Source organism: Meleagris gallopavo, chromosome 6 (assembly GCF_905368555.1).
Source record: "Meleagris gallopavo chromosome 6, MGAL_WU_HG_1.1, whole genome shotgun sequence".
Classification (NCBI taxonomy): domain Eukaryota; kingdom Metazoa; phylum Chordata; class Aves; order Galliformes; family Phasianidae; genus Meleagris; species Meleagris gallopavo.
This window is the reverse complement of record NC_139409.1, coordinates 36759111-36772876: the sequence shown is the minus strand read 5'-3', so window position 1 is coordinate 36772876 and position 13766 is coordinate 36759111. Positions and strand designations below refer to the sequence as shown.

Below are 13766 nucleotides of genomic sequence, written 5' to 3'. Positions count from 1 at the left end.
AACTGGGAGGATTTGAGGGTACCAAGCCAACAGGTGGCAAACCAAAAAATCAAAAGAGGTACAAATGTCCCCCTCAAACCTCAAGCAAAGTAAATGGTGCAGAATACAGCTTTGCAGCTGCATTTCTCCTTCCTCATTCTTTCCTTGCTGTTCTCCTGTAGACTTAGGCCTGTTTTTAGTGCGACTCTATCTCTGCACCTACACACAGGCCTCCCTAGAGCTGTGTGCTTCTCAAGTTGTTGTTTTCTATAATTTGGGTTTTCTGTATTGGTCTGAACTTCTAGAATGCCTGCTGAGGTCCTTACTTCAGTCTTAAGATGAGTCATACAATGTACTAAGCATATTCAGAATAAAACTGTCAGGTGTATCTCGTTTGTAATTTAATTCTATGGATGCATCTTTGCCCCTATTCCCCTTTTCTAATCAATTATAAGCTTTCTAATGTCATCATTTGGCTCTGTACAACAAGCTTATCCGTTTATTGAGCTTTTGATGGTGTCCCTCTGACAGGCTGTGATGACTTGAAGCTTCTCCAAAGGCTCCTCTTTCCAAGTCTGAAAGTCACCACTTGGCTTCTTGTTCCTCTGCATCATTCTGCTGTACCTAACCTTCTTCCCCTGCACCTATAAGTCTGGTCTTGCAGTGCTAGCAGTTGGGAATGCCGAGATGGGTTGCTCTGCTGAAGTATGGCACAATGATGAGAAAAGGTTGTGACAAGGCAAGCCCTGTGTGCTGCCCACTGAGCTGAGAAGTTGCTCATCAGAATGGATGCAGCAGTACACATTTGGGAGCAACAAAGTATTGCATATGTACTAGAATCTCCCTGCTATGCGCCATGTTTTGGGAGAGTCAGTGGTAAAAATGCAGAGAGAACCTAGCAAGCTGAGAAGTTGAATTGGTCAGAGATTGCCTTTTGGAAGGATTATGTAGGTTATACTCCTTTTCATGCACTTACTTTATTCTGGTAGGAGCCAGCAAATGTTTAACATCTTAGCTAATCATAGATTCTGAAATTGTTAATGAATTCTCAAAGTCTACATGGGTTGTGGAGCTTACAAAATCAGCCAGCTTTCATTTATGTGGACTTAATTGACCTAAATGTAACTAAAAGTCAAACAAATGCTTACTTGGCAAAGGTGTGGACTTGAATTCTTGCCGGAAATATACTCTCATATCCAAGGCATTGGTACTAGATTCTTGACTTTGGTTAGTATTAAAGGGAAGACTGATCTTACTCACTGATATCGCCATTCTGTAGGGCATACCACGTGCATTCTGTAGTGTCTTTCTTGGGCATTTGAGAATCTAAATACTGAAAGAAGTTATGAATTTCATTTTACTTACTTTATTTTTGTTTTGAAGAAAAAGAGAAGTGCTCAGTGTGACACATATATGAGGAATAAAAGCAGTATTCGCAGTAAACTTTTCTCCTTTAGAAATATGCCATTAGACATTAAAATCAAATCACCTAAGGAAAGCAGCTTAACTCGTCTATATCTTAAGCAACTTCAGCAGTTTTGCGGAGAGCCACCTGTAACTCAGTGTTTCAACAGCTCCCCATTCATGACCCCGTGCAACCATACCAAGAACTAAATAGACCCTACTTACTAGCAATTAAAGTGATTTAATTTAAAATACAATGACAGATGCATAATGGGTTAATTACAAAACAAGTTATTAGCAAATAGGATGGAAAAGGTTAAAAGGTTGTGGACTTTTGTTGTTTGCTTGGGACAGATAGCAAAATCATCAGCAATTAAACTTTTTCTTTTAATTTCTGGGTCTGATTCTACTATTGTTAGCTGTAAATGAGGCAGCAAACAAGAATATAGGCTTAAAAAAAATATCGGTTTTATCAGACGTACTGAAAGGCCATTGTTAGCACTGAGGTTGTGTGGTTTGTTTCCAGTCTGTACCCAAAAAGTAGGTTTGCATCCATTATGCTTCTGTGCCATGCTAAGACATACGCTTTTCAAAGGTGAAGTGGCATTGGTAGCCCTACTGTCCACATCGAGGCACCAGTGAAGACAGTAAAAATGGTATGAAGAGCAGTAGAGATTAGAGCATACCTCATAGGGAACTACCTCATTTAAATGAGTGAATTATTTAGTTGGGACGGTGCCATAATGTGTGTGCTCTCAAAAAGTGAGGATGAAAAGGGACAGAACTTTGAACAGGGTAACTTCTGACCTGTGAAAATTCTCAGCTGAAATCAGTTAACTTCATGCAGTCGCACCTAGTACAGAGGATGCAAGCAGTATTCTGTTAAAATCAGCAAAATAAGAGCTTTTGCTTTGTTTTCACAAGTATTATTCTTTCTCTCCATGACTCTCCTCTGCCCAAAACAATAAGTAAATGGGTATTGATATAGTTTTAATACAGTCGTATTTTATGACCACCAGCTTATTGCCAGATAACTCGAAACTCTTTATCTATAATAATTACAAATATATTTATGTTTATATAAAACATATGTTTTGTATTTTGAAATTTCAGAGGGAATGTTGCAGAAAAGTTTCTTCAACTAGAGTCTAATTGTTACTGAAGTCATGGAATTTTTCTTTTGAAAATAAGCTTTGGGTAAACCTCAGGAATAGCAATATGGGCTTCTCCATTTCAAAATATCAATTAAAACCAGGCAGGAATACTTTTTAAATATAGCTGCCCCCTAACCTTGTTACATGTCCACCAGTAACCATTAGTATAAGTTTACTGAGTTTCCCGTAAGTCTCATTGTTCCATCAGTCCTTGCTCTGTTTTGAACAGGGTTATCGTTTGCTTGCTTTCCTGCCAAGTTGTAGTTAGCTCTGAACTGATATGTCTGTAGGCTCCTCAGTCTTTTAACTTTGTCTGTCCCTCCTTTTCTGTAATTGATACTTTTTGTGCCTCTGCCATGCTGTGCTGCTTGACATGGGGCCTTAGTGCATGGATCCAGAGATGCGTGGTCCTTGTCAGGTGCAGAGTGTACTTTGAGCTTATGTCTAATGCCTGCTTCTTTTGAGCTCCTACTGCAGTGGCTGATGAACACTCCAGGACCACTGAGTTGGCTCTAGAGACTGAGAAACGATCTGGGTAGATTTTTAGCTTGTCCTTTTCTCGCTAGCATTAGCTTTGCTGGTTAGGGTTATGTATTTAAGAAAACAGCTATCTTGTTCTCATCTGTTACCTTGATTTTGTTGGAAATAAGATTCTTTATGGTGGTTTCCACTTATAATTGAATTTAAGCCATACACTTCATGTCTGGAATCTGTGTTGAACGTTTCAGAACTCAATGATTTTACAGTTATCAGCTTTTTAGGGCAAATGGATTCTGGTTTGGAAACTCAAGTAGTGCAATATGCAAATCCCAGTGGAGCTAAGCCTATATCTGTGACCACATCTCTGATCAATTTTTCCAAAGGTTTCTGCAGAGTTCTATATATATGCACTTTAACTGGGGGACTGCAATACAGGCAATAATTTTTGCTGTATTCAGAATTTCTTTTTGAAACTAAGAACCCTCTGAAGCTGTGGTTAAGAAAAACAGAGAGCCTAAAGCTGCATTAATTCTGCTGTTCATATCTGAACCCCTGAAATAGCGCAGGCAAATGCCATTACTAATCTTGAGGATAATGCTTATCCCCATTCAGGAGAGTGACATTTGTGTTTGCAATGTACTCATTTCTGCTTCATTGATTTTATTTTTTTTATTTTTTAGGCACAGTACATATAAGATGCATTGGCAAAATTTGTTATTGTTAACAAAATTCATTTAGGTATACTTTCCCTCCTGATGTTCAGAAAACATTTTTCTTAACTACCATCATGTTGATGGTGGAAAATCACCAGTTTCAACAAAAGTCTTCAAAATTCAGTATCTTTGTGCTTATCTTCAGTTAATTGGTTGTGGAGGTTTGCTGGGTAACTCAAGACAACTGTGTAATACACGCTTCAAAATGAGTAATAAGAGAAATTAGTAACGAAGATAAATTGTCCTTTATTGAAATTTCAGTAAGAGCTAGAATTTCTGAATTGACAGAACAAAACAGAAAAGGAAGAAAAGCTTTATGTCAGAGCTGTTGTCTGAATGATACTCCCATGCACAGGAGAACGAACACATAAGCCATGAAATATCTGTAAGGCTCTTCAAAAAACACAGGAATAATCACTTGAACATGAGACGTTTTATGCAATCTCTTTTTGCTTTTCTGTCATCAATAGCCCTCCAGGATCCTTGCTCACTTGGATGTTTAGGCAAGTTTGCAGAGGTCTTTCTGAGTTAAGGCTAAATCTCTCCTGATAAATGTCTCCTTACAAGGATCAGCTTTTACGACTGTGTTACAGCTTTCACTGTACCACTTCATATTAAGAAGCCCCACAAGGAATATTTGGCACTAATGCTCCAGATTCTTTCTTCCCTTGAAGTTTCACATTTCACTGCCTATCATACTAGGTCTTCTTCACCCCCACTGCAAACAACAGCAGAAGTGAGCACAGGGTGTTTGTGCTGTATGTAGTTGCTGTATGCCATATAAAGACAGTCGTGCAACTTCATTGCTGATAACCTCATCAGGGACGGAGCTCCTGCTAAGAGAGGTGGTTTGTGAGAGCACAGCACTGGTTATCCAGTGACTAGAGAGCTGCTGCCAGTTCTGTACTCCTCGCATGCCCTCCTGTGTACGCATGCAGTAGGCCAGAGTGGCGTGAAGTAGTGAGATTGCTGACATCTCTGCCAGGCTTGACGTAAAACAAAGAGGAGGCGGCACTCACTGCTCTGACACAGTCCTAAGCAGATTACACGCAGATTTCTTTGAGTGTATGCATCTCAGGGAAGGCAATGGATGGAGAAACAGTGAGTGAGATGATGTTTCATTTCTATAAATACAGAGTGAGAGAAGCATTGCATATGCAGTTTTCTGCTCGATGCCTAAGTGGGTTAAAGGTAACGTTGCACTATTCTCCTATGTTGTTTTGATGACTGTCTTACGAGACTGCTTTTCTGCTGTGATGTGACTGCTGGGGAGCTCCTTGCGTTACTAACACCATTCTGCAGCTTCCTTTTTTGCCAAGGCAAAAATAATTCCTATATTTTATGTTGTTTTATAAAAAAATACATTTACCTAAATACAATAAGACTTGAAGTTATGTTGAAGCCATAAAAATGATATTCACCTGCATACCTGCAGGATTGTAGATTGGCTTGGGTTGGAGGGGACCTCAAAGATGATCTACCTCTGTCATGGCCAGGATTGTCAGCCTCTAGATCAGATGCTAGATCATGTTACCCATGGCCCCACCAGCTTGGCCTGGGACACCTCCATTTCCTGCAGGTTTCCTGTTCAGCGCAATGGCTTTATCGTTCAGCCTATCCTGCAAAGGGCGTGCCACACCTGGGGTCCAACCAGTGCTGGACTACAGGAGGAATGATTTTATCAATTGAATTAACATGTTCTGCTCACTGAAGCCCAAGTGGTTTCAAAAACCTGTAAAACACAGAGGTTGTAATTATAACATATCAGGCTCATTGCCTGCATATAGTAATTTTCTGGCTTTTATGCTGTAAAATAGCTGCTGAAGTCTGCCCAGCACAGAGCACATACCATATTATGGTCTGATCCTGACTGTTGCAGAGCTATTATAATCTTGACTTGTTAGCGCTCTGCAATTTTTGGAGTGTTCAAGAAGCAAGTTAAAACAGGAAATTCTGGGCCTGAACGGTAATAAATCTGAGCCACTGTGAGGTCTGTGTGAAGAGAAAAGGATCATACAGAACTACTGAATGTTCATATCAGAAAAGTCAGTAGTTCTTTGCCTTTTGATTAAGCATTTCAAGGTAAACTGCGAATGTTTATATGGATAATGTACTTCACTTTTGATTTTGTTCCTTGTAGCACTTTATGTTTTTGTGGATTGAACTAAGCTAGCAATAAAAAACATGAGTCAGCCTGCTGCTGGGATTGTGCCTACAAGCCAGTTCTGATGGAGGCTTTTCATTAAACATATCTCGTACTACATACATTTTTATTTTTCATGTGATGTGCAGTTGTTCAGTGTATTTTATACAGCTTGCTCATTATATATGTATCATGTTCTATAAGTCATGGCATAGTACAATCTCCATGGAATATGTATTAGTAAAAATTCTCTGTATTAATGTGCTCCAAAATAGGGATTTTGCTTTCCTGCTAAATATTGAAAACATTTGAAAGTTCAGTTTGGTACTAACACAGCCTAGAGATTACCTGGTCATTTCTCTGTTGTGATATTGCTAGTTTTTTCACTTTGTGGGCACGTCCCTGTGAAAGCTCTGATATCCTTTTAACATCCTGACCTGTATGAGGATATGACAACCTACTACTGCCTTTGGCCATTGCTCACGTTGTTACTTAGATATTTGAAGTTTAGCAAGGGCTTCATTCTCCGTTTTCAGGCTGGTTTTCTCACTGTTTTTCCCAGAAGTAAGGCCTGGTGTTGTGTCTGTGTGATCAGCCCAGTGCCCTCAGGTACTGTACTGGTGCTGCCTGCAAAAAATACCAAAGCTGGCTTCCAAAAAATTAGATGAACGTGACAGAAATTAGAAAGTTGCTTTTCTTTCTCTTTCTCTCCTTTTTTTTTTTTTTTTTTTTTTAACCTTTGGAGGAAATACACCTGCCTATAATTTTCTTATTTTCTTCAATTTGAACTTCTAGATTCAAGAATCAGTTGAAGATGTTTTCAAACAATGGATCTCCAGAAGGGAGTAGTGCTCACTTTCTCTGCACTGTTTTCTCTCCCAGCAGTTGGCACTGTTTATCATCGTTTGCCATATTCACATGCCCTGCTTCTCCCAATGTCTCCCATTTCCTCATTGTCTTCTAGCCATCATGTGCAGATACACACCGTGTTCTCCTGCATAACATCAGTACCCCCTTATACCTTCAAGGATTTTCTGCCCCTTTCATTTTTTCCTGTCATCTTTCATTACTGTGGGGCTCATGCCCTCTATTGTCCCACTCTGTACCCTTATTCCTCACTTTTTGGGAAGAGCCATGCCAGAGTGATATGAATACAGTAAAAGGAGGCACCTGTGTGGATATGCCATGTCAGACCATGGCCTTCCCTTTGCCTTTTAAAAGGTACACTGAGGGATGGTCCAGTTAAGGGTTAGGAGTTGGGTGGCTTGTCAGTGCTTCTGAGAGATGCAGAACCGCCTTTTTCCAGCTTTTGGTCTCACCTCTCTTGAAAAGAGATGAGTAGAAACAGTGCTGGTCTCCCTTTATAGCCTTGGCCAAATAGAAAGACCACATGGAAAGGAGGTCTGAGACCTGCCAAGCGGCACATGGTTTGCAATGTGCATAGAGATCAAGATTCAAACCACAGTGTTACTGTGCCTATGGCCTAACAGAGGCAGCCACAATTTGCATCTGAAGTGATGGAGTAAGGATGCGGTCCTTTTATGCGCTCACTGGTTAATGCGGTGTGTTTGTATGGAGGAGGTGGTGCTTGGTGAGAGTGGGAGAATGCTTAACCGCAGTGATTAGTGTTAGTTGGTTAATCACCTTTCATTATAGGAGAAGAAAGTAAGTGCAGTAATTTGCAATATGGCTTGACACTGTTGCTGGATTGGAGACCGAAGCCTGAGAATTAATTCTAAGTATGACCTTTTCAGGGCAGAGAAGATCCCAAAGATGGGTATTCTTTGATTTGGAGTTTGAGCAGGAGCACACTGCCTGGCCTGTGGCCCTGCTGATTGGCCTCCGGGGCTCATGGGGTGCTGAGGCAGCCTCTGGAGCTCCTCCTGCTTGCTCGGGGCCCGTGACTCAGAGCCATGAGACCTTGGCTAGCTCCTTGTGAGCAGGCAAGTGCTCTACACATAAAGGATAATCTAATGAATGCTGCTCTGATGGTAACAAAGCTCCCACACAGAAGTTGTGTCACTTCTGGCAAGAGAAAAACTTAATCTGCAAAGTTTGCAAAGACTCCCAGATATTACTGGCCTGATGTGGTGACTCATTTGCCTCCTTCCCACTCGTGTCCTATCACAGACACCTGAGTTGCAGACTGAAAAAGAATATGATTTCTAACACTGCCTTCCACATTGATGCCTATAAGGGGCGACTGCTGTAATTAACGTAGAGGCGGCCTACTCCTGCTGACATAGTGCCCTCAGAGGGTAGCCCAGGTTTTGGGTACCAGAATGGAGGATTATTTTAATTATAAACAGTCGACAAAAAAAGGATCTGCGCTCTCCATTTCGAACTGTGGGATGTGGGAAGACTGTGCCAAAACCAGATGTGTTGGTATAGTGCTTTAAACAAAGGGCTGTATTTTCCTACAGTAGTTTCTTAATTAGACTTTTTACCCAAGTGGCAGCTGCCTCCATGCCAAATCCTTGGTCCCGTGAGGGAAATGGCAGAGCTCCCAGCAGGGCTCAAATTCTTCTCTTTATACAGAATTCACTGAGGAATTTTATATTTCTCCTTTTTTTTCTCTCTTTTTTTTTTTTTTTAATAGATTGGTGCAAAACTAATAATTTTAGGATTAGTAGCTAATTATTTACAGGAGAGGCAGAATAAAACACTGAATTGTTTACTTCAAGAGTGCTTATGTGTCAGTGAGTCACCAAACCACAATTAAATTCTGGGAACTGGTTTATTGTTGAGGTTCCTGGGTTCCCATGACGTGGGATGGGGAAAAGGCTGATTATAATTGGAGGGCTGAGCTAAATTTGTATCCCCTTACTCTTTTGATCGACAGCCTGTAGAGGATTGTGAAGTTCCACGAGGTGTCAGCAGCAAAGAAAACTCTTGTTTTATTGCCTCTGGTGGTGGTGTTTGTACATGGCAAATACCAAGGAGAATATTTGCTTCTTCTCTAAGAGCTGAATGCTGTCTTTCTGAGAAGAGCTCTGATGGAGTCTTGAGTAGTTTCCGTGGAAGAAAAGACAAGGAGATAAAAACACATTACAGCATGTATGCTGGAGGACACTTTAGCATTTTCTGCTGTAAAACTTTCCGTACGTTTAACTTTGCATTTGCTTTACAAACACAGTGAATGTGAAGGCTTGTGGATTTTTTGTTGTTGTTGTTGGTTGGGTTGGTTTTTTTTTGTTTGCTTGTTTTTTGGGTTTTTGTTTTTTGTTTTTTGTTTTTTTTTAATCTTGGAGCAGCAATTAATTTAGCTTGAAGATTTACGAGATCTGCCCAATTAACGTAACGAGGCATGAAGTAATGGAAGAGATAGGGAAAACGTTACAGAGAAGATAACTGTAAATTCAGAGGGCTGGATTGAATGGGATGGAGCGGGGGGGGTGGGAAGGGAGGGGAAGGAGGGAATAAAAACAAAAATAAAACAAAAATAATAAAGAAAAGCTGGCGAGGTTGCGCAGAGTGGGGTTGAGGGGCGCGGGTCGATGTCTGAACCCGCCGGCACGGAGGGGTTGCGGGCTGCTCCCGCGCGGCCGCCTGGGGGCACCACAGTACTGCGCCGCGGGGCCGGGCCGCTCCGGGGCGGCAGAGGGTACGTGAGGAAGCCCGCTGTCGGGAGGCTTGGCGCCTGGCCCCCGGCCTCTCCGGAACGCGGCGTTCTCCCGCGTCGAGGACCGGGGCGGGAAGTATGGTGTGCAATGGCGTCCCTCTGCCGTTTCGTGGGGTGTGTGACGAACGGCTGTAATGCCGCAGGTGTCCGGGGCGCGGCGGAGCTGGTCGGAGGGTTTTCGGGCTGCATAGGAGGGGCTGATGAGCTGAGGTGAAACCGGCAGGCTGCGTCCCAGATACATTAATTATGTGGTACATGCGATCACCGTCGTTCACCTGCTTTCTAATTCTGGTTTCGTAGTCCATGCCTAAGTAGAGCAGATGCACTCGATGTCCTTTCAACCAGCTGTTGGTGGAACACTATTTCAGGGGCAAGGAAGGGAAACTCCCCTGATGTGAAGGGCCAGTGGCCGGGAGGAAATATGGTGGTGCTGAATGTGTAGAGAGGAATTAAGCCCAAAGGGCAGATTGTTGAAGTATCGATTAGGACAAGCAAAGAAGGATTCTATTTCCTGTCTAAAATGTCAATTCTATGCCAACGTGATATGCATTCTCTGCTGATAAAAGAAGCTGGCTGCCATACCTTGCTAGTTTTAAATTGGTGTTAGTGGGGTCAGTTTTGCAAGCTGGGGCCCAGGATTTCATACTAAAAAAAATCTAAGGAGATCTTGCCTTTGTTCTGGAATAATGCCTGGAGTATTGTCTCTGCGGAGGCTGGATCATCTGTCCTAAAGCTACACAGTTATCAGGAATTATAGAATCATAAAATAGTTAAGGTTGGAAATAACTGCTAAGATCATGTAATTCAACTGTTGACCCATTCCTACCGTGCCCACTGAACCATGTCTCTCAATGCCACATCTGCACCTCTCCTGAACAATCAAATGAGGCTGTTTGTTTGGAGCTGAGATGTCTGAATGAGGATGTGCTGCCTGAGAAACCTCTGAAAAGTGGTGTGGCTGGTGTAAATGCAGGTGCTGCAAATAAAGGTGCTGTGGCTGCTATCTGTGATTTTCTCTCCTGTTAGAAAACCAGCTCACAGGCCTTTGGTCTTTGATAGCAAGCAGAAAGGAAGCATAGTTAATATTACTATCAGTATGTTCATATGCAGATAAGAAAGGAAAAGACTATCTAAATTGGAGATCTCAGATGGATATCAGCAGTGAGTGGTGTCCATGAGGAGTCAGTACTGGGGCTGATGCTCTTCAATATCTTCCTCAATTACATCAACAGTGGGATTGAATGCACCCTTCCAAAGTTTGCGAATGACACCAAGCTCTGTGGTGTGGTCTACATGCCCAAGAGACGGGATGCAATTCAGAGGGACCTAGAAAGGCTTGAGAAGTGGGCCCAGGAGAACATAATGAGATTCAGCAGATTCAAGTGCAAGCTCTCGCACCTGGGTCACAGCAACTCCCCACTGTCAATACAAGCTGAGGAGTGAAAGGCTTGAGAACAGCCCTACTAAAAAGACTTTGATATACTGATGGATGGCAAGCTAGACATAAGCCAGCAATGCATCCTTGCAGTCCATAAAGCCAGCTGTATCCTGGGCTGTATCAAAAGAAGCATGATCAATAGGCCGAGGGAGGTTATCCAGCCCTTCTTTTCTGCACTGGTGAGGCCTCATGTAGAGTACTGCATCTAGATGTGGAGTCCTCAGTACAGGAGGGATGTGGACCTGTTGGAGTGTGTACAGAGGTCGGCTCTGTACACACATCTCTGAAATGATCCTCCCCTACAGGGAAGACAGGCTTAGAGAGCTGGAGCTGTTCAGCCTGGAGAAGAGAAGGCTCTGGGGAGACCTGAGAGTGATATCCATATCAAAGGGGGGCTGTAAGAAAGAAGGGAACAGACTATTTTTCACGGTCTGTTGTGGTAGTACAAAGGGAAATGGTTTCAAACTAGAATAGGGAAATTTAGATTGGACATAAGGAAGAAGTTTTTTATGCTAAGGATAGTGAAGCACTGGAACAGATTGCCCAGAGAGGTGGTGGATGCCTCGTCCCTGGAGACATTCAAGGTCAGGATGGACAGGGCTCTGAGCAACCTGATGTAGCTGCACGTGTCCCTGTTCATGGCAGGGGAGTTGTGCTAGATGATGACGTTTAAAGGTCCCTTCCAATTCAAACAATTTTACAATTCTAAATATTAAAACCATTACTTTCAGGAACAAATCCAGTTTCTTACTGCTTCAGTTCTCTGAGGGCTGCCCCAAAAGTAATGCTATTGTGTTATATTGGCCCATGATGTCAGGGTCATACGGTGGTGACTATGGCAATAGTGGCTTAATCCTCCCACCAGAATTCTGTGACATGTTGTTGCTGTATGACAGATGACAGCAGAGGGGCAGTCTGGCATGGGAGTGCAGATGAAGCAGAGGTGTGGAACTGAATTCCTCCATGTGAAAAAAAAATGGTACCAATTGACATTCATCGACACTTGCTGAGACCAAACAAGGGATGTGAACACAATGAGATGGTGGGTGGTGTGTTTCAGCTGCTATATACAAGCCACCTTACCCGTGTTGTTCGCACAGCTGACACACCATGAGATGAAGAGCATCGCAATCAGCTGATCCCTTTGAGTTGGCTGATGGTGGTGACTGTATTGAAAAACAGTGGTTTGTAGCTGAGAATCTGTTCTTTCAAATAGTGTTATTGTGCTCTTTGTTGTAGTTTCCATGGAAATAAATGGAAAGCAATACTTTCGGATTGACCTACATAAAACCTCAAGAGGGATCTCAGAACAGCAGCGCTGTATTGAATGATGATGGTTTATGTATCAATAGGGAAAAGCAGAGCAGTGTTTATTCCTACCAAGGAGACATTTCTCATCTCTGATCATCAGTAAATACCTGTGAGGATAACCTGGATCTGTACATTGTCACCAAAGAGCAGCTATGAGGGCAGTGCTTAAGCATTGTCTTATCAGCTTGTTTCATTCAGAAACAGTTTCTCTGCAGTGCTAACATAGTTAAAAATCATTTGAAAATTATTGTTAGAACATTAGGAGTACAAGTAAGCTACCGTTCTGCCGACTGAGTACAATGACTGATGCGTATCTCAAGACTTTGTAAAAGTTAATGGTTTCTGTGTTTCAAGTGACTTGAGGAAGAATCAGTGTAACTGTAGGCAGAGAATTTGTAATTCCTTTGAATCCTCCATTGTTACTAAACATGAAAATCTGCATGTATCGTCAGGAACACAATATTTTCTCTTACAGTTTCTAAAGTTACATATTAATCCTGAATAACTTCTACAAAAAATCAGGGGAAAGTGTTCCACAAAGGAGCAGAAGCATTTTTTTTCTGCCGCTGTCAGCATTCTGACCTTGCTTCTGAAGCACAGTTGCCCACAGCTCCTCCAGTCTGCTGGGCTTTGGCATGGTATTCAAGATCCAAAATATTCCATTCTGTTTAAATACTGACTGTATTCTTCAGATTTGCTTTTATGGATGTATTACATGTGGAATTTTTTTTTCTTTTTCTTGTCAGGTGGCATTGGTGACAGAAGAAGGACAAGAATGATTACATATCTGTAACTCTCAGCAGTATGTCAGGTAACTATATTCCATAAGAGCATATATACAATATTTCCCTCTTTGTTGGAGTTGTTATTATTCTGTATTTACTGGGAAATAGTGCTTCACGGGTTCTGAATGCATTGCTGGGAATGCTGAGAATTCAAGGTTTATCCTCCATTCAGAGCACAGAGTTGTGGGACACATAGTAATCATCCCCAACAACTCTTACCCTCTTCTGTTTTCCTTCAGCCACCACCGCTCCTACAGTAGCCGTGTCTGCTGAGTGTGTTGGCTTAAGTTATTTTGTAACAGGAATGTATCTTCTGACGTTCAAAGTGAGACAATGCAATTCGTTTTACACGCATAGCCAAGTACTCTTTGGGTAATGATTGACCAGGGGTGCAGGTGGGCAGAAGATCCAAAGTGAAATGACCATTAACCGTTTTAAGTCCTCTTCACCTTCTTACCCCTGTCAGTTGTAAAGCATTTGAAGGCTATGCGTGAATCGTGTTTAAAAAAAAATGATGTATTCTAATTCAGGAGCAGCGTGTCTGCAAAGATGCGGTTTTACATGGAGGTCATACAGAGAAGTTAAAACTTCCAGACTGTGTTTTATTATTTGCATGAAAAGAAAATGTTCTGCTGATACTGTTTGCCAATGGCATTCATCTTTTGAAATATGTTTAACTGGGACCTATAAAGCCTCTTTGTAAAATGCAGTACGTGCTACATAGAGAAACTCATCAC

General features: G+C 42.0%; 1 protein-coding gene across 12 annotated transcripts in view; it reads left to right on the top strand.

The window, feature by feature from the left end:
• Positions 1-13766, top strand: part of THRB (thyroid hormone receptor beta) — a 169229-nt gene that overhangs the window by 104690 nt on the left and 50773 nt on the right. For all 12 annotated transcript variants that reach the window (XM_085226354.1, XM_085226350.1, XM_085226362.1 and 9 more), the window contains one exon: positions 12991-13055. Coding sequence is in view for 6 of the 12 variants with exons in the window: in XM_085226362.1 (XP_085082488.1) it covers positions 13049-13055 (7 nt within the window). In the remaining 6 variants the exon portion in view is untranslated. The remainder of the gene's footprint in view (positions 1-12990; positions 13056-13766) is intronic.